The 21,213-nt window shown below is 46.0% G+C and overlaps 1 protein-coding gene across 2 annotated transcripts in view; it reads left to right on the top strand.

Moving 5' to 3' along the window:
* The first annotated feature begins 11,280 nt into the window (after positions 1-11,280).
* The window catches only part of PAPSS2 (3'-phosphoadenosine 5'-phosphosulfate synthase 2), a 30,374-nt gene continuing 20,441 nt past the window's right edge, over positions 11,281-21,213 (top strand). For both annotated transcript variants that reach the window (XM_035330739.1, XM_035330738.1), the window contains exon 1: positions 11,281-11,422. In XM_035330739.1, the coding sequence (XP_035186630.1) occupies positions 11,402-11,422 (21 nt within the window). In that variant the 5' untranslated portion in view covers positions 11,281-11,401. The remainder of the gene's footprint in view (positions 11,423-21,213) is intronic.

Below are 21,213 nucleotides of genomic sequence, written 5' to 3'. Positions count from 1 at the left end.
CTTCTCCAGCCCTTGGAGGTCTTGTTGTGGCACAGAGTGGCAAGTCTTTCCTCTGGAGCCAGAGCAGGCTGTGATGTGGATCCCCCAGCCTGGAAGTTCTCTGGGGATTATCCAGCTCCCAAAGAGCTAATATCAGCAGGTGTCCCCTTTCCTTCTGTGCCATTCTTCTTCTGGGGCTGAGGTTAGGTGAGATGGTTGCTCACATGTCACCCTGCAGCAGATCTCTACTTTCCCCTTTCCCCATCTCTGGCTAGTGCGTGTGCTTTCTGCTTGTGAAACCTTTCCATGGAAAATTGGTAGTGAATGTTAAAAATCATAATAATAATTAAAATTGGTAATGAATGGAAAATCGGTAATGAACTTCCAGTGTAACATGACTGTCCTGAGCCCATGTGCCCTGTGTCCCTGGTCAGTCAGGGAAGAGGTGGTAAATCTTGGTAAGTTAAAGTCCCTTTTCCCTGTGTTAGGTTGTGGTTCTTTGTTTTTCTGTTGTTTTTGTTTGCTTGCTTTTTGTTGTTTTGTATTTGTTTTGTTTTGTTTTTCAAAGGTGTTGCATCTGCTCATTCAAACCAGATTTCGTCATGGGACTTCAGGTAAAAATAAAACCCAGACCAGGACATGGTTCTCTGAACTGCAGGCATCCAGCTGAATGAGGCAAGACGAAGCTAACTGCAGAAGTCCATGTGACCTACTTTGTAAGCTCTCTTGTGTAGCCTGTAGATCAGGAAACTAAACAGGAGGCTGCAGCTCTCATGGTAAATGAGAACTTGTTTCCGTCCTGTATGACAATAGAGAACTTCATCATTGTTTTTAACTATATTTCAGTTACTGGGACCAGTTGGTTTGCTGCAGCATGAATATCAACTGCCGTTTGCTCCTGCTGAAAGTTAAAGGGCTGTTAACACATTTTGAGAAACCCAACTTGTTTTTCTCTGACAGTGAGGTAAGAGAGTAGCTCCCAGAGAGTACAGAAATACGTCAGCTAACTTCCTGTAGCAGTCCGGTGGCTGTGCATGATGTTGGACTTGGGAGAGAAGGTCATTGGCTGGGGGGAGAAAAAGAAAGTTCTCCTTTAGTGCTGGGAAGCATAGTGGTAGAGTGGCTACTTGGGTGTAGGTGTTTCATGAAAGCTGAACTACCTTTATGCAGGGGGAGAATGGAAGTATCCACTGGTCTGCATTGCTTCCCTTTGCCTTGGATGGAGAAGGGCTGAGGCTTGAACCAATGTCTGCGCAGGAGCCTGCTGAAATCCAGGTGGGAAGATTCAGGATGCAGCAGAGGTCATGTTATCGCAACAAAGCAGAGCAAGCAAATACACAAAGCTCTCTTCTTTCTCCATCTCCCTACTTTACACTGACAATAGGGAACGAGTGGCTGTTTCAGCAGTGTGACTCCAGGCAAGGTGCTCTGCCGAAGCCTTGTCTCTTGGTCTCTCTTCAGCAAGCAGAACATGGTTCATCGTTTTTGCTTCGTGCCTTGCTATCTTTTGTGCCTTTCTAAAGGTCGACTGTGAGCGCAGGAGAGCGCATCAGTGGAGCACACCTTGAGGAGGTATTGGCTCAATCTAGTGCCATCCTGGACAAGAAAAATACAGTAGCCTTCCACCAACCCAGTACACTTTTTAGGGAATTGAGCTGATGTGAACCTCTGAACCGCTCTGGTGACCTAATGGACAACGGTGTGCTCAGGACATAGCTGCACCCTATTACGAAATTTCCTGGTATAACATCAGTTCTGTTGGGCCCAGCCACTATAAAACAAAGCATTCAGTGTTGCCTTTTCTACCAAGGGAGAGCTGCCAGGAACAGCATGGTTGTTTGGTCATCTCTGCTGGATTGCTGAAGATGTGCTTGTTCTCATTGCCATGTGCCCATTTTCCCTTTGTTCCAATAATTCAATTTCTGTTTGTGGTTCATGGGATGAAATATCACTTGCTGTTTCTTTGCCAAGGGAGCACAGGTGGCAGTGTGGACTTACGTGTTTTCTTAGTGACTTGAAATGGAAAGAAACAGATAAGAAATAAAGAGACATTCTTTTCTAGTATTTCCTTGTATGCAATATGCATTTTCAAATACACTGCTTATATAGAAAATAAATAAATAATGAAATGTTTGGATAAAGCTCCCAAAATATTTCACAGCTAGTAAATAATGACAACCTAATAATCTTTAACAAAGCTTATCTCCTCTTATTAACAATGGCTTTTCTAGGAGAGTGGTAAAAAAGGCTTCTCTAAATAACTCTAAATTACAAACTTGAGATCAAGTTCACCAAACCTGAAGTCTCACAAAAGAATAAATTAAAAGATGTTTTTCTGCAGGCATGGTCATTTATCTTAGTTGCTGGTAATGTACGTCTGTCTTGACTAGAGAACCTGCCTGGTAACCCATGTGGCAAACTACACTAGAAAATGTAATGGAGAAAAGGCACAACTAAAAGTTAAAATCCAGTGGTGCATTGCAAATCCTAAACCATCTGTCCCCACACAAGAGTGAAGATGAATGAAAATGGGTGAACAATGAAGCCAGCGAAGACCATGGGGTTGTTCACTGTGTATTTATCTTGGGCTGGTTGAAAAAGTGTTTGGAGCTGTAGAGCTTGTCTTCGTAAGTGGAGTTTGGAGAAGGAAAGGAGTGACGGGTCAGAGCTGCTATCTTGCAATGCTGCTTCCTCTGCAAGAGGATTAGGATGAACTTAGACCTCAAAATGTTGTGATAGGAGTTGACTTTGCTACTTGCCCGTGCTTGTCCATCTGCAACACTACCTGGCCCTACAAAGGTTGCATTTCCTTGGCTTGTCCTTAATCTCTGTCTGACTCTCCTTCTATCATGACTGCGTTATTGACAGTTTTATCCATTAAGATATCAGGCTGGCTATCTTATGCCTTTTTCTGTGCTAACCTGCTTTTGGAAGAAGACGACTGTGGCTTTAAATCTCCTCACCTGGGCGTCCAGATTACAGCATTGTATGGAAATGGAGTCTGTGAAAATGAGCCTTTGGTGTCATTTCAGGAATTGAGATCTTTATTCCAGTATTGTAAAGGCAACAACGCAGGGATACGGGCAAAGTCTGTGATAGGGACAAGAAATCACACAGGGCAAAGGCAATGGATCTATAGCAGAAAATTACACACAATAAATAAATATCTTTACTGCAATATGACGTATCACAAAAATGATAAAGACCCTTACCTTTTGCTTCAATAAGTCAATTTGCTTTGTAAAGTCAATTGTTACTAAATCATTATTCAAGGTGAATGCAAGGAAAACAGTGCAATTCTATAAGCAGAACAAACTGCAATGTCAAAGATTTGCCTTAGCTGAATTCTTCCATGATTTGATCTACAAACTGCCCCAACCAACTGTGGAAAATTGGTTGGACAGAAATTGCTGGCCATTCCTGATGTCATTTTGCTGACAAATACCCCTTCTTTTTTAGAGTGTCAGGCTCCCAGGTTGTGATGAACACTGGCTCCCCTGCTGTGCAAGTCACCTTTGCTTGGATATCTGCATGCTATCTCATGAGGTGATGCTGCACACATGGCCTGACATCCACACTGGGCTGTTCACTGAGCTGTTCAGATTGTGGTTTGGGCCCACACACCCACCCTGCTGGATGATGCTTTGGGTTTTCAATGTACTTTGAGTTGCCAGCTCCTTGGAGTGAAATCTTCCATCTGAACTGCTTTCTTGATTGCTTCACACATTGCTGTTGTAGCCGTGGCATACAAATGCAAAGAGAGCATGCAGTCAGCCTGAAAAAATGCAGCTGAGAGCTGCTCTAGCCTCTGCAGGGCTGGTAGAGAAATCTCTAAAGTGTTGTTGGATTTTGAAGACAGGCAAAGGAAAAAAAAAAAAAAAGAGAAGTAGGAATAAAGAAGCCAGTGAGAAAAATCAAGGAGCCTGGTCAGAATTAGTTTAGAGATCTGGGCATTGAGTGGTGCTGGAAGGATGTGACTGATGTTTCTACCTGCTCAAAAAAGGAGGGCAGAAGAAGCTGACATGTAATTGCAGAATGTTCACCCTTTCCCTAATGATTATGGGATTTGTTGCACGTTGGCTTGCTGCATGGGGACATCATCCCAGTGGCTGGACCAACTGCAAACCTTCAGAGCTGTCAGTTCTAGACTGGAGAGCATGTAAGAAAATTAGACCATGATGATGAGCATTAGCAGTTGTGTCACCAAGAAGCAGCGACTAAAAAAATGTCCTGGAAGTCAAAGATCTGGGTTGTTTAGCATGAGTTGGAAGCGCCATGAGAGGTGTGTGGATGGAGAAGGGGCAGCATGCATGGCAGTCAATGGGAGCTGCATGGAGCACCAAGGTGGCTGTGAAATTCTCATTAGAGGAGGAGAGAGGTGTAAAGATGGTCCCATGTTAAAAGCTCTCTTCACCCTTGTTCTGTGATGTGGTGGTGTGGTACAGAAAGATGCAAAGATGTTTGACAGCTTAAGCTAAAGCTTAATACATCTCCTGCTTGGGTAATAGGAGGACATCAATTGCTATGATAAACTTTTTTTCCCCTCCAACTCTCTCCTTTCTTCCAAAATGAGAGCCGTGATTTTTTTATTTTATTTATTTATTTATTTTTATTTTTTACTGTTTTATGGTGTTCTAAAGATGCAAAGTCCTGTGCTGGTGCAAAACTTGTTTCTGGTTTGGGCTCCTTATTCCCATTGTGAAATCTTTGGCAAACTGCTTCTGAACATAGGATTTCTGGCTATCCATAGCTGTCCCCAACAGCAGTGGGTGTTGCTAAGGCTGGAAGTTTCAGTGGCTGGTTTGTTATAACTTCTGGATCTTTTGTTTCTCTTAAGCAGCTCTCCCAAAGCTGGAGATGATCCTGTTTTTGAATTACAGAATGAGAGAAAAAACATTTCCTGCTCTCATTAAAAGGCCTAATTGCTTATGCCAGCCCTGCCAGCCTCCATGGATGGTCAAGCTACCAACACACTGTGCTGTGCTTTGCTTTGATAGTTTCTGATTTGATGTCTCATGAGTGACATTTTGGGCTGCAGATCCAGACTTGAGTTATACACAGGATTAAAAAATTGCTTATGAAAAATCATGCGTGAAAGGTGAGGTAGATAAGCAGGAACTGCTTGTTGGGGCAGTTCTGTATCAGAGCTGGTATCTTTCTGGGTATGACAGATCACGGGACTGATGCCAAAGGTATTACGAGCATTAATTTGTGGAAAGTTGAATTTTGAAAATCTTGATGAGCATAATTTGTTAGAATCCCAGTGGCTGAGTGACCCTCCACTAGCTGGGGTGATGGCCTCCCTTGGGGCTCTCTTGTCTGTATTTGTTCTTGGATCAAAAACTGGTGAACCCGGGTCTGCCGTTCTTAGGTGTTTCTGCACTGATTTCCCCTGTGGGCTCCCTCCTGAGAGTTGTCCTTATAATGTCTGTCTTCCATGCAACCTCTCCCTCACTGTCTGCAGATGAGCAGTGAACCCCAAACCACGTTGCCGAGGCTGTTCTTACACTGCTCTGCCTCGGGCTGGTTGTCATCTGACCAAACCTGGAGAAGCCAGGAAATGGAGCATACAACTTTGTCTTCATCACCTGTGAAACTGAGCAGGCTGCTCAAGTTGAAGCAAGCCACCGAAGTTGAAGTCTTCATCTGCAGGTTCCCTAGTGTTATGAAAGCAAATGAAACAGAAAACATAGTGTGGTAGTGGAAGTAGTTTGAGGATTGCTCGCTCGTAGGGCTCATATAGCCTGGTATGCAGGAGAGATTGGTTTCCATGGCACACAAGATTGAGCCTGGCCATCCTTCCTGCTTCCTCCACCCTTGGCTTCTGCTTTCCCAAATGTACAGCACAGAGCAGGTGGGAGCCACTGAGGGAATGGCATCACTAGTAACGCTGAGACTGATCTTTGCGCTCCTTCTCCTGAGGCTGCGGTGTTAATTTGGGCAAAGCTTCTGCTGCTAGATATCAGCAAGGTGAGGGAGGTTGTACAAGGATGTCAGGCTATATAGTCATCCAAAATCAGGGGTGGTGACCCCCCTTTATATCTTCCATGTGGAGGTGTACTTACAAGTGTGGTGGTTTTACCATGCTAGGCAGCTGAACACCACAACCGCTCTCTCACTCCCCCTCCTCAGATGAGGAGGGGAAGAAGTAAAGGAAAGAACAACTCACAGGTTGAGATAAGGATAATTTAATTAAAGAGAAAAAAAATATTGTTAAGGAAATATTATTATTAATTAAACAATTCAGCTAAAGGGAAAAAAGGGAAAGGGGAAGAGGGAGGGAGAAAGGGAATAACAAAACAAAACAATTAAAGGATATGTGGAAGTTCAGAGGAAAGAAATTCCTCTCTACTTCCCACGAATGAGCGATGCTTGACCACGTCCTTGAAGCAGGGCCTCAATGCATGTAGCCAGTGTTCGGGAGGAGGACAGACGTTTTCGCAACGAGAGCCCACCCCTCCCCTCTTCTTCCTTTTTCCACCTTTTATTGCTGAGTGTGACCCCACATGGTATGGAATATCCCTTTGGTTGGTTTAGGTCAGCTGCCCTGGGGATGTTTCTTTCTCACTTTTTTGCCCACCCCCTAGGAGGGTCAGAGAGAGTCCTGATGCTGTGCCAGCACTGCTCAGCAGCAGACACAACACCGGTGTGAGACCACTGCTGTTCTAGCTACAAGTGCAGAGCGCAGCACTGTATGGGCTGCTGCATGGAAAGGTAACATCCCAGCCAGACCCAGTACAACAAGGAACACCCTTCTCCTTCCACAACACTTGACTGAAGGCTGCAGTACTATTAAGGTAGGTACCATCCTACGAGTAAGGCTGTGACCCTGCAGGTGGGCAAGGGCTGAGTGACAAAATATTTCGTTGCTGTTAAATCTCTTTCTTATGCTAGGCGTGATGAGGTGGGTGTCGAGGAAACCAGCGGTCGTGCTGGGCACACAGGCATTTGAGTGAGTATTGACACTTTTGGGTAATTTCTTGGGTTATGCTAGGATGGTATTTTTGATCAGGAGTGGGAAGCTATCTGTAGCAAACACTTCACAGGCAGTTGCTCACAGGGCTTGTTTGGTGGAGTTATATATAGATTTTCCTCTCTGTGGGTCCTGTTAGTGGAACAGTAGGTTGCACAATGGGCTCTTCAGAGAGCTGTTTGTCTAGAGATTTATTGCTTCTCTGAGATCAGAGTGTCAGGGTATTATAAACTTTCCAAGGGAGTGCTGAATAATCCCCATTCTGTGTGCACTAGGGCAGATACCCAGTGAATAACTTGCTTCTGTCCCTCCCAGTAAGGAGAGAAACAAAAGTCTCGGATCCTGTAAGCAGAACGAGAACACCCACAAATATTCTCTTTAATGCTGTAGCATAAATAATAGGGCCCAAAAGTTGCCCAATCATTCACAAAGCTGTTTTTACCGAGCAAGGAGGCTGCTTCAAGAGCCCTTTTTTCTATGTGGAGAGATTTTTAACCCCATCTGCCTTGCTGTGATGATGCTTCTTTCACCAACTGTGGTAGGCTGCGGCTCTTACAGCTCGTTAAATAGCCTGAGAGGTTCTTTAATGAAAATTAATTGGGTGTCACTAATTCAAATGTCACTTGAGGTAAGAAACTAGATTTTTTTTTCCTGCTTAATTTATGATTCTATATAATCTATTATTTCTTTGAAAAACACACACAAGTTAAATCTTGAGGCAATAGCCATATACTTTTAATTATTTGAAGTTTAATATTAAAGGAGTTCACATCATTTTCTGCATCATGCTGGGGAAATGGAGGAAGAAAAAAACAACAATCTTTTTAATGCAAAACATTACTTACTTGCTAAATTCTCAGGCAAGTTATGAGCAGTCAATTTAATTCCTAGAAAGGAGATATCTTTGATAAAGTATGAAATGAAGAGTGATGCAACAAATGCAGATAACATTGACTTGTTTCCTGTCTCACTGATAGATATCTGGGGGAGACATGGAGGTGTGAAACGCACTTAGTGTTATTTTTTCTGTTATGTAGAAGCATTACTTTTTTGTATTTTCCACTTATCCTTCTATTGTTCATTTTTAATGAGATAGAACTTATTTTTCCTTCAAAACATCTGTACTAAATCTAGCTGTACTTCAGGCTGGGCCTGGAGGGTAGTAAACAGGGGCACAAAGCCCAGCAGGAGGCCAATGGCCTGGGGTACACCACTACTGGGTTCAGTCCTGGACCTCTGGAGACATCTTAATTAATGGTCTGGATCATGGGGTATTCTCGAGGGAATCTCACCAATGTTTATAAACACCTGAAGGGAGGGTACAGAGAAGATGGAGCCAGGCACTTTTCAGTCGTGCCCAGTCAAGAGGCAATGAGCACAAACTGGAACACATGAAGTTTTATCTGAACATCAGAAAACACTTTTTTTTTTTTTTTTTTTTTTTTTTTTGTACTGTGTGAGTGACTGAGGACTGTTACAGGTTGCCCAGAGAAGCTGTGGTCCTGGACAATTGGCTCAGGGTGTCCCAGCTTGAGCAGCGATTGGATCAGATGGACCCAGAGGTCCCTGCCAGCCTCAGCCCTGAACAGGCCAGAACGTTTTTATAGTGGTCTATCAGTACAGAAGTCTCTCTTTCTGTCTTTTCTTTTCCAGGCCCCTTCTTATTGTTCCTCTTTCTTCATTAGATGTATTTCCCCACTTGTGGTGGTCTGTCAGGCACTTCTGGTTTTCTTTACTGACGCTGCACAGAAGAAAGTTAACATGGGGGGTGTGTGTGTGTGTAAAGATGTGAATTTAAAATTTATCCTGTTTAGAAGGAGAATATTGTATGTTTTTATTCAACTAAAAAAGAAAAATAATTCACTGAAAAATAATAGGAAATTAAGATGTGTAATTAACTCATCAGAGATAATAACATGTTCTGCTGTGTTCTTGTAGAGCAGAGCCACAAATGCAATGACAACTGTGGTTAATTTGTAATCACCTGTGTTTTCCCCAAGATTTTACATGCCTTGCCTGCCAGGTCAACATTGATTTGATCACTTCTGAAGCTCTCATGTTAACAGACTTACTTGAATCCACATGTAAATAAAAGATGAGACGCTGGCTGTGGGTTCTCTGGTTTGGGCATGGCATAAAGTTGCTTCTGAGCACCAGCTAAACACACCAAGCAGCTTTAGTCAATGTTTGGATGCCACCATGCTTGAGAGAAAGCTTACCAACACCTTCCATTCACTGTGCACTCCCAGGCTTTGTCATTTAGCACATCCTTCTCCAGATGTCCTCCACAGGATGGGGCAGAGCCTGTTTCCTGACTGGGCAATGGTTGAGGGAGGGTTCCTTTAACAGTGCCCTTGTACCAGGACATGCTTTTCCAATGGATAGTATGTTCATGCTTGTTTGTTCTTCCAACCATGCTGTATTGTTTTTATGGCAGGAGCTTAATCTGCAGCTGGACAATCAAAAAAAAAAAAAAAAAAAAAAAAAGGCAGTCTGAGAAAAGGCATGAAATGAGGCTAAAATGTGAGCTGGGTATTATTTAGTCAAGTTGGTCCAACACATAATGTGTGTTTAACTTGAATTACACTGTGGATTAGTTCATTTGATCACACTGTATTAGCTGCATGGCTTCAGGAGTTGGTTGAACAGGTGCTACTTGCCTCCTTCCATCTTTCCAGTCCTTCACCTGCAGGTCCAGTCCTTCACCTGCAGGTCATCCTTGCTCCTCTGTCCCCACATTGGGCCCCATTCCTTCTCCATTTGAGGAATTCCTTTTATTTCGTTGTCTTTCCTTTTATCTTTCCCTTGGTGTTTCCCATTTTCTGGTTTCTGCATCCTTCTCCCACTTATTTCAGGAGCTTTGCAAAAGCCCACCATCCTTTTCGCTCTAGGGGCTTCTTTTACGGCACCAACATCTTAAACTCTTCTGGAAAGAAGGGCAGAGATGAACCAGGAGTATTTTTATGGTGAAGGATGTGAATGGCTGCTGGTGGCCACGTGAGAAACAGGTACCAGGAGATGCCCACAATTCCCATGCCCAAAGTAGTGTTTTACATATTGGACCTTGAGAGAGTGCTTGTTCTTCTGGACAGGATGAGAAGTGAGTTACCTCCTCCTGGGGGTGAAACAGGACTGTTTGCATAGCTGTCCTCATAGCCCTGGTGGATTGGTAGGGATTGGGGAACGGGAGTGGTCAGAGGACAAGTGCTATGCTGGATGGGGCTGTGCATTCTCAGGCTACGTGAAAGAAGCCCAGCCATCATGGGCAAAATTACACGCTCTGGGAGTGTTTCTTCCCTCCTGGGCCATCCTAAAGGTGCGGTGTGGTTTACTCCATTAGGATGTTCTCTGTCCAGCAAAGTCCTGAGATCTGGACTTTTATAACAGTGGAAAGTTCCACGGGTCTATTGTGTATTTCCTGAAAAACTGTAAGGAGTGCTTTCGGACTGATTTTATGTGCTGGTGGACTCCTGCGTGTTTCTTTCCAACCTTCTTGGCATTTGCAGAGCAACCTGGCCAGGGTCAGGGGCCTGAACACAGAGATGCTCCGTTTTTGGCAGTGCTGTTACTCTCCAGAGGCGACATTTTGGCCACAGACTTGTCGCTTGGCACCCAGCTCCTTCCCTTTGGGCCTGCCTCTCCCTGAATGCACACATTGTCACTGGGTGCGAGCCAGAGCTATCATTGCCATCATGGGGTTGGCGGTGAGGGAAGATGAATTTCACCCAAGAGGCGCAGCCGAGCCAAACGCTTGTTTCGGCAGCAGGGACCTCAGTGAAATGGGCCTTTCTTCTCCTGTGTCCTGACTGTGCCTCTGTGACAAGCCAGAGAGAAGCCCGACTGTGTGCAGGACCCTTGTATGAATGCAGGATTGGGTAACCAAGCCAAAACTAATAGGGCAAGTCCTAAACGGTCGACCTGAGTTTCTAAATAACCATGCCTTGGGGAATTGTAGACTTGTGTCTCAGCTCTGCATGAAGGTCCGGCCGCGAGCCCTCGGATGCTGCGTGAGGAGCTGGTGCCGGCTCTCACCTCTGTCGTGCGCGACTGGAGGTGCCGCAGCGCCGTGACTCGCCCACACAGGAGACAGAGCACCAAGTTACCGCTTGCTCTGAACACAGCGTGTTTTCCCAGCAGCGCGTCCTTTATCTCAAAACGCCGGTGCCCGTCGCAGGGCTGTGGGGCCGCTCCCCATCCCACCACGGCCGTGCCCGGAGGCGGGCGGACCGGACGGCCGTGAGGTAACGCCGCGGTGCCCTTCCGAGCCCGCCGCTGCCCGAGCCCGCTCCTCCTCCGCTCCCCGCCACGTCGGTGGCTGCGGCGGGAGGAGGAGGAGACGGAGGAGGGCTCAGGGTGAGAGGGGCCGGCCCGGGGCCGTGCTACGTGTCGCGGGAGCCCTTATAACGCGCTGCCGCGGGGTCGCCTTTGCCTGCCCGCTTGCCCGCCACCATGTCGAGCAGCAAGCAGACGGTAGGGCCGCGGTCCGCCGGGGCGGAGGACGGGCCGGGGAGGCGGCGGCTGCGGGGCACCGGCGAGGGCAGGCCGGGCCAGGCGAGGAGGCAGGGCCGCCGTCCCGCTCCGGTGCTTCTGAAGCCGCTGAGGCAGCCGCCGGCTTTCGGCACTGCCAGTTCTCCGGGGATGGGGCGGGGGAGGGAGAGAGACGAAGAAGAAAAAAGTTTTAAAATTCTGATAGGCAGGGCAGTTCTCGGTGAGAAATGGGAATCGCATCTCTCTGTCGCGGGCAGCGTCGCTTGCCCCCCGCCGTTTCGGGACGCGAGGTGCCAGTCCCGCTGGCTGCTAGCATCCCGGCCGCAAGCCTTGGGCTTTTTTGGTGGCTGCTCTCCTTCTGCCTTGCTGCAAGGTTTTCAGGTGGTTTAACGCATTCAGAGCGTGTCCGGGTGGGAGCGCAACCCAAGCGGCGTTTCACAAAGCGCACCTCTGTGGCATCCTGAAGACCTGTGCTGTAGGGGTTGTTTCGGGGAGGTGCAACGTGTGGGCTGTGCACTGGAAGATTTGTTTCATTCTTGTGACAGGAGAGAGGTATTGCTGAACTTCCAGAATAATCCCTCTGCTCTGCCTCCACCCTGGGTGGAAAAATGACCTTTATAAGCAAGATTGTGGCTGATCTTTGTACCCTGGCTGTCAAAACAGATGCTAGCTGTTGACAGCTGTAAGCGTATTTTCATGTGCTTGTCTGCCAAGCTATGCAACAGAGTAAGGTCTCGCTAATTGTAACAGTTTTCGGTCATTATAATGAAACCACGCTATTATCCCATCAGTGATCGCGGTCTGTGGCCAGGGAAGTGTGGTGCTGTGCAAAGCAGGGCTGCAGGTCTTGCTCCCCATGAGGACTTGTCAGCCCCTTTCTTTCAGCCATTTGAAGTCATTTGGAGGCACAGGACAAGGCATTGCCTTCGATAAGGCTCCTGTTGTCCGCATGAGAGCGAGGGAACCAGCTGTGCTAGCGTGCAGTTATTTGCACGTGTGCACAAGGCGCCTTGGACTCAGTCTTGGTGAAATTTACATGGTATGGGGCAGGAAGGTTGAGGCATCTGTGGTTTATCAGAGATTTTGCCTAAAAAAAAGAGCAGGCATCTGTGGTTTATCAGAGATTTTGCCTAAAAAAAGAGCAGGCAAGAGCATTATGTGCACCTGCAGCTAGTCGCCTAACTGTTGTAGCTCAGAGGAGTTTGAGTGTGGTGGTGAATTTTTCATGACATCTTTTGAAAGCAAGACAGCCAAGACAGGTCCAATTGGAAGAGGAAGATGAGAAGCAAACACAAATTCACTCTTCTGAGATCCCTTTCAGTACAGCAGCTGGTCCTTCTTCTGCACCTTCTTTAAACCCCTTTTTTTCCTTCCTCCAGCAACCTGAATCCTTTTTCCTAATGAAATCCTAGTTTCTCCCACTTCTTTATGGTGTGGGTGATGCAGTAATCTTCTTTCTGCAGGCAACGTTTTGTGAGGCTTTTCAGATGCACTTCTGGAGGAGAATGGATGTTTCCAGCATTATTCACTGCCTGAGAATATGTCAAAAATGGATTTTGTAGGCGATGCTGATTAGCTGCCCACTTTCAAAAGGTGCAGTAGTGCTAGCTGTTAAAAGGTGAGCTAACTGTTATTTCGCCGTGCTTATGATTTTGCATGCTGAGTATTCATAAACCCAGGATTTAAAACCCAGCTTCACCCTGTGTGCTGTCTGGAGTTTGAGGATATTTTCACCTAATGTTTATTTATTAATGCAAGCTTACGGTAAGGTGCAAAGAAGGAAACTTAAAATTTTTGACCTCTGTGTGTGGTGCCCTTAAAAATCAGCAAGGCACCCTAATTCAGATTAAGACCTGTACATTTATTTGTGGGAATGGTTTTTTTTCTGATCAGCATGGAAATGCTCCCTTGGTTTCTGCCTGTGACATTACAAGAGACGTAAAGTCCTCTCTGTGCTTCGCATTCTCCTTCATGTCAAAGACCTTATTGACAGCAGAAATTATTATTTCTGACCACTTTCAGAACTGACTTTTTGGGAGAATGGTCTTTAATGATGACCTTAAAATGCTCCTTACATAAGCCTCCTGTGTGCCTGTATGGTGAAATCTTACTCTCAGGAGTAAGTACACCTTAAAGTAATTGCAGTGAGTAACGTGGAGCTGTGGGACTGCCCTTGTTTATTATGAGGGCTGTTGCACAGTGAAGCATTCATGGCTGAGTAGTTCTTTCAGTCCCATCGAAAGAGCAACTTGTTCTCTGCACACCTGTGGTGCTACTGGTATTTCTTCCATTTGCTGCCTTTCTGCACTGAGCAGTTTCTACAACAAGCAAAAGGATACAGACAGCAGTGTGCTCTGGAGAGGCAGTCCAAGCCCGTCGACTTGGCAGTGTCCCTAAGGGACTGTCCCTTTGCCAGGGTGATCGGCTGCACGGCTTGCATCTAAGCCCTTGCTCCTGTAACAAAATGTGGGTGTGTGGAAGATGCCATTCAGAATACCTCGCAAAACTGAGGTGTTTGGTTATATTGAGAGAGACCCAGCTGAACTAATTCCTGCTTGACTGGGAGGTGGGAGAGCTGGGAGGAAGACGGACATCCTCTTTGCTGGCTGTTTGTGGTGACTTTCTCCTTGGATGTTCTCACAGAAGCTCAGGGGAGAATGGACCCTGGTAGTGAAACTGCCTTCCTAGGGCAAGTTGCAACTTTGTCATGTGTTGGCTCCCTGACAGTGTCTCCAGGAAGCAGAGTGATGTGGCCTTTGGCATCCCTCAGTTTCACAGAGGATGCTCTTTCAGTAGCTTTGGGTAGGTCCTAAAGCTGTAACTTCCTGAGGTTCGGTTTTGCTCATGCAGGGCTTCCCTGTGTGTGATCACAAGATCCTTATTTAAAGGTAAATTAACACATAAAAATATATATATTTTTAATTTTTTTAAAAAAGGAAGGAAAAAAAACAACATTAGATGACACCACTGAGGAAATATGAAGAGGGTTAGTTTCTTTGCCTAAAAACTATTCTCATTTTGAAAAAACTGCAGCCACCGGGCAGAGTTCAGATGAAGCGTGATATCGGAAGCCATGCTGTAATGTTTGTACAGCCTTATTGTTTTAATTGTGAGCGAATGTAAAACAAAAAGTAGAAGAAGTTTATAAAAAAAAATAATCTTAGACTCATCTGCTTGCATGCTTATTTTTTTTACTATTGCCTTGAATATAAAGAAAAAGACTGAAACATCTTAAAACATCTTTAAGGATGTTGATGTTCAAAACAGTTCTGGATTGCTCATCACAGTGACACTTGAACAGGCAGTAGGCAGCAAAACGCTGATTTTAGTGAATTGACATGGCTTGGACTTGGTTGTGTTTGTCAAGAGTGTGTTTATAGTGTTTTACCAGATGAATTGGTTTACAGGTGTGATGTGTTTTCTGAAACACAGCCCCTTACTCATTGCACCATGATAGTAAACAGTGATAGTTTTCTAACTGCTCATCACATGCTTAGGTTTTCTGATACTCCTTGTATTTTCTGTCACCTTTTGCTTTATCTCTTTCTCTCTTTTCTTTGAAGATCAAGGAGAGGCCATCAGATTAACTGTCTCAATATGCTCTTTATCAACTTCTGTTCTTTCCAATAGCTCTTACTGGTTTTCTTCTCCTCTCTTTTGAAGTCCTTTGCTATTAAAAAGTTACCTTTCCAGTCTGTTTCCCTTGTCTTGCTGTTTCATTAACTTGTGCTGTTTTGCAGGGCTGCCAGTGTACCAGTTGCTTGTTTATGAACCACACTCTGTCTTGTGAAAGCAGGGTTGTTCATTTTGGGGAATTTCATGGAGGAAAGGACAGAAAAAGTTGCAGTCTCCTGAGTATGAACGGCTCTTTCTTTCTGTGGTTTGGGGAGGTTGAGTCACCCAGGGGATGGGGAACAAAATAGTCAGTGTGGTCCAGCTCCAGGAGACATGTGCCAGGATCTTTGGTTTTGGGAAAGCTTGTCTTATGTCCCTGATGGTGCCATGGCCACAGGAGCAGTGGGCTGTGTTTTTCAGGAGCTCATAGGGACAAGTGGCCAGACTTTTCCGCCAGGGCATGTGTGTTCACCCATTACATCCCTGGGACCAGATCTGATCCCTGCTGGCATGATCTGAAGTCAGTCCTTTGCCTTCCCAGTGGAGCTTCAGGCTCTTTGGGTTTTCTATCCATCTCACAGGGGCTGGGGGTGTTTGGATGAGTGCAGCTGAGCACCACTTGCTGGTGGGGTTAGCAGAGCTGCAGGTGTGACCTGGGACAGTGGCTGAGCCCTAGGATCAGCACCTAAATCATTCTCCCAGCTGGAAAAGAGATGGTCAAAGCACAGTGTTTCCTCTCCTGCTGTGTGACTCCTGGATCAATGGCATCTGGCCTCGTCTGTTCTTTGGGTGGCACTGGTTAAGTCTCGGAGAGGTTGCCTGCTAAAACCTTTAACTCACACATAGGTTTCCATCTGTATGCTCCTTGGGCAGCTCCTACAAGGGATTTTAGGCAATACAGTGAACGATTTTGAAGACCCCAAGCTATCCAGACATGTGCACTGCAGATGCAAGTTAGATTTTGTCCACAATGATTTTGTTTTTCCTGAAGGTTTTCAGGAGAAGTACTGGCATAAGTACTGGCATACTTGCATTTATTACTGGGCTGATGTTGATCCTGGAGGGTGTCTTTAAAATAGCCTTTAAAAATGGAAAGACCTTTTCTATCTGAAATCAAGTATTTTAGATAAACTTGCAGCTGTACGTGCCAACAAAAGATAAGGGGTGTTTAGGACCCATGTTAATACTTCTCTAATGATATGCTCTGCCTTGAACTTGTACTTTGATCACAGTGCTCATGTGCTTTGGTATTTTAAAAGTCCTTTAAGAGAAATGGCATGTAATTCAGGTCATTATGTTACTTTACTGTTACCGTGAGTGTGGTGACTAATGATTATCTCAGCTTTAGCTCTGAATCACAGCTGTGGGAAGTGAGAAATAGTTCCTTAATGGCCTTGCAGCTTAGTCATTTCTAAATGAAAATTTACTCAGAGTGTATCATTAACAAAAGGAGGGATGCAAAAAAAAAAAAAAAAAAAAAAAAAAAAAGGCTGGTCAAATCATTCAGTGTGGATGTGTGTCACAAAATTAAGATGCTGGAAAATTAGGATTTGCCTGTAGAGCTGGTAGCACTGCCTCCCATCTCCTTGTGGAGCGGTCCTTTTTTGTTTGCTTACAGCTTGGCTGAGTTACAGCTGTCTGTGTTAAGAGTTTTATCTGCCGAGTGGGTGCCAAAATGTGGTACCTATTTGGAGAACAGAGCTTGAAAAGAAGACAGTTTGAGTAATTCTTATTTGTATTTTAATGTGGCTTTTCTTTAGATGCAGTGCTTTGGAATTTGTTGAGATTTTTTTGCAACACACGTGCTAGATTGTTCATCTTTGGAAAATGACCATTTGTACTTACATTTCCAAGACTTTCTGACCTCGAGGTTTTCACAGAGTCTCTGGCAGAACAAAATGTTTTCCTCAACAACAAAACAATTTTCATCTTTGCATTGTGGCGCAAAAAAAGCATTTTGGGTGGGAGGCCATTTTTCAGGCCTGCCCAGCCCTTTTGTTGGGAAGATCATCATCTTGTGAGCCTGAGGGTTCAGAAGAGATGCAGACCTCATTTAGGGGAGGTGAGTGTGGTGGTGGGGATGGGGTTGCACACTAGGAACCTGGGGTGTGATGCTGGACAAGTCACATCAGCCGTGGCCAGTAAGCATACTGCATCTGCCTTTGCCTGAAGCTGGTCTGAGACCTTTGGGATGGGTGGAAGACACATCGAGTTCTTGGAGGTGCAACCTTGAGTCCAGGGGTGCTGTTCCTCAAATGTGTTCCATTTTTATATTGTGGGAGCTTGCGGCTTTATCTACTGTTTGTCTCTTCTGTCGCTGTAAAACTGGGAATCAGAAAGATGCTGGGAATTTCCAAGAAGTTTTCTGAGGTGCCAGGTGATGGTGGTCCCCAAGGAGGGCGTGTGACTGTCCTTCAGCCAGCTGAGTGGTGTGCAGTGACCAGGACCTGCGCTACACTTGGTTTAGGGACAAGTGAGAGAAATGCTCTCTCTAGGAGTACCTTTTTGGTGCTTATTTAAGCAAAGGTCTAGGTAACACATGCACCATGTATTTAAGAGGCTGTACAGCAGCTTGTATGGGTTGCACATGCAGCTGGGACAGGAAGCCTTCATCCCAGCATCTCCAAACTCAAGAGACCTTGACGTGGAACCTGGGTCATGCAGTCTGCTGCATAGGTGGGACGGTGAATGGCATCGTGGTTAAAACAAGCTGCCATCGGGCTGGCTGCAGTACGGAAGCGTTATGGTGGCACTGACTGAAGGAAGGTCCATTCAGGCCAGCCTGCAGCATCTGACAGAGCCAAGAGTGGGACCTGGGAAAGGGTCTGCAGCTGGGATATCCTGGTGTGTTGTCCCGGCTCCTAATACTTTATGACTTGAGATGCCAGAGGCCATCTTTCAACCTACCAGTCCTTGATGGGCCTAGTAGTCCTTTATTCCTGCCATGAACGCATCTGATGACTTTTTTTCCAGCCAAGTGGGCTCTTGGCCTGCCCATCATGCTGTGGCAAGAAGTTCTCTGGTTTAACCCTGTGCCACGGGACTGGCCCCGTGTCCCTCAGTCCTTCCTAGCAGTGTGCGAATGTTTGTTTTTGAGATGGAAAATGCTGTGGCTAAGTCAAGGGTGTGCAGGTTGGAAGATGGTTCAGCCCATGCCGCTTTGTGGGGTGGAAGGAGGTGCTGCTCTCCCGACAAGATGGAGTTGGTGTCTCACCTGCATGCCACAGCTAGAAGTTGGCCTCCAAGTTCAAAAATCTGTTGCATTCTCATTTAATAGGGACACAGAGCTGCTGAATGCAGCTCCCTGTACTTTGTGCTGGAGTAGTGCCACCATGTCAATTTAGCTGTTAAACGTATGTACTGATGGTCTGGATTTGTCGAACTAATTTCTTGAGCTCTCAAGAGAAATGAGTTTGAAGCGATGTGTTGCTCTGCCGCATTGGCTCACAGAGTTCACTTGGTGAGCCAGTGATAAGTGTCAGCTCTGAACAGCAGAGCTCGTATTCTTGATCACGTCTTGTAGCATAATGAAGTTTAGCTCAGCTGCTGATCTCCCAAGGCTGTATTGCAGGTTATGCTTTGTGTGGTATTTGATGCAGGAATCCTGGCTGCCCGTCTTGCTTGCTTTTAGGGAAAGGGGTGGCTGCCTTGCCATGGTAGGAGGTAGGATGTGTGCAGTGGCTTTACCATAAAAAGCCACAACCTGTTAAATAAATTCCTGAATCTCGTATTTGTGGGGGAAAAATATATAACAATTCTCAGGAAATTTTTATATACCAAATTTAATGTGTAATCTAAATATGTACCATTGTCGTACTTTCCTTGAGGGACTGCTATCCCATCTCCCATTTCCATGATTTGCCATTTTCCTCTGAACGGTGACACAGAAGCTTGTCCATGCGTGCTCTCGGTCGCTTTTCCTGGCCAGGCACCACTGCTCCGTGCTGTTGGGGCATCATTTCCCTGCCGATGCCATCAGGGCATGTGGAGCAGCCCAGCTGGCTGCCCGCCACCTCTCCATGCACTGCAGGGAGGTGCCTTTGTGGGTGCAGGGCACTGCGCCGCACCACCTCTGCTCTTTCACAGCTCGTCACCTACCTGCTGGCTGCATAATTCCGTTCTTCACAGTTTTCTCAGACATTAAATGGACACCCTTGATGGATCTTTGTGGGTGTCCAGTCCAAAAACTACAGCGAGAATGTGATTTGTGTTCCCTTGATCTGCTGGAGAACCATGTTTTGCATTGTCCATGACCCCACAGGACTGTCCCTGTCTTGCCATCGCGCAAAGCAGCCTTGTAACACACCTGGGCATGAAGGCAAAGCACTTCTCATTCTGCAATGTAAAAACTAGTATTTGCAAAGTGGGTGTGAGCCAAACTGTTGTAATGAGTTCATTTAGGGGAGGTAAAAAAAAAATAAAATAAGATCACCTGTCTAGTCGACCAAGGGAAACCAGCTGATATGATCTTTTTGGACTTCAGCAAGGCTTTTGACGCGGTTTCCCATAGGACAAAATGTCCAGTATACAACTTAACCTAAACATCATACGGTGGGTGAGCAATTGGCTGAGGGGCAGGGCTCAAAGGTTGTGGTAAATGGGGCCGCATCAGGCTGGCAGATGGTCACTAGTGGGGTCCCCAAGGCTCCATTTTAGGGCCAGTCCTCTTCAATGTTTTTATAAATGATTTGGACGTAGGACTAGAAGGTGTTTTGAACAAATTTGCCAATGACACCAGACTTGGAGTTGTGGACTCGGATGAGGGTGGAAAGGCCTTGCAGAGAGATCTGGACAGATTGGAGAGCTGGGCGATCACCAGCCACATGAAGTTTAACAAGAGCAAGTGCTGGGTCCTGCGCCTGGGACGGGGCAACCCTGGCCGTACATACAGACTGGGCGACGAGACGCTGGAGTGCAGCCCCGCAGAGAGGGATCTGGGGGTTGTGGTTGACAGCAAGTTGAGTATGAGCCAGCAGTGTGCCCTGGCAGCCAGGAGGGCCAACTGTACCCTGGGGTGCATCAAGCACGGCATCGCTAGTCGGTCGAGGGAGGTGATTGTCCCGCTCTACTCTGCGCTGGTGCGGCCTCACCTCGAGCACTGTGTGCAGTTCTGGGCACCACAGTACAAAAAGGACATTAAACTGTTGGAGAGTGTCCAGAGGAGGGCTATGAAGATGGTGAAGGGTCTAGAGGGGAAGATGTATGAGGAGCGGCTGAGGTCACCAGGCCTGTTCATCGTGGAGGAGGCTGAGGGGGGACTCATCACAGTCTACAACTTCCTCGCGAGGGGGAGTGGAGAGGCAGGTGACCTATTCTCCGTAACCACCAGTGATAGGGCCCATGGGGACGGGGTCAAGCTGAGGCAGGGGAAGTTTAGACTGGACATCAGGAAGAGGTTCTTCACCGAGAGGGTGGTCACACACTGGAACAGGCTCCCCAGGGAAGTAGTCACTTCACCAAGCCTGTCTGAATTTAAGAAGGACTGTGCACTTAGTCACATGGTCTAAACTTTTGGGTAGACCTGTGTGGTGCCAGGAGTTGGACTTGATGATCCTTATGGGTCCCTTCCAACTCGGGATATTCTATGATTCTATGATTTGGCAGAACTCCTCTGAATACTAAAAAAAAAAAAAACCAGGGGGGGGGGGGGCAGGAACCATAGGAGGATTTCTTGTTATTTTTGTCAGCAGCAGACAAGATGCTTCTGTTGTCAAATATTTGCTTCCTGTCTGGATGTCCCTTGTGATTTTGGGGAAGGAGACAGGAATTTTTTTATAACATCTGTCCTGGCCTTCCAAATTTGTCCTGGAAATATATGAGCACAGGATGATTCAGTAATTTTTCTGGTTTGAGGAAATTAGAGTAGTGACATCATCTTTTGAGAAATAATTAAAAAAAAAAAAAAAGGAAAGTAAAACCCTGATCTGGGTGACTTGGGTGACTTCAGAGAGATGACTTTTAATGCCCAACCTGCTGCTTACAAGTCAGACTGTCTTGAAATCAGTATCTGATTTGCAAGGTGACAGGAACGTGAGCTTGTATGTTGAGCCTTATTTTTTTTTTTCCCCCGGGGTTGTATAAAACTTGATTGTGGCAACCCCAAACACTCACATTTATACCAGATGAAAACTGTTTTAGCAGCACTCAAAATCAGGGTC

Source organism: Oxyura jamaicensis, chromosome 6 (genome assembly GCF_011077185.1).
Source record: "Oxyura jamaicensis isolate SHBP4307 breed ruddy duck chromosome 6, BPBGC_Ojam_1.0, whole genome shotgun sequence".
Classification (NCBI taxonomy): Eukaryota; Metazoa; Chordata; class Aves; order Anseriformes; family Anatidae; genus Oxyura; species Oxyura jamaicensis.
The sequence above is the reverse complement of the archived record's forward strand: the minus strand, read 5'-3'. Positions and strand labels throughout refer to the sequence as shown.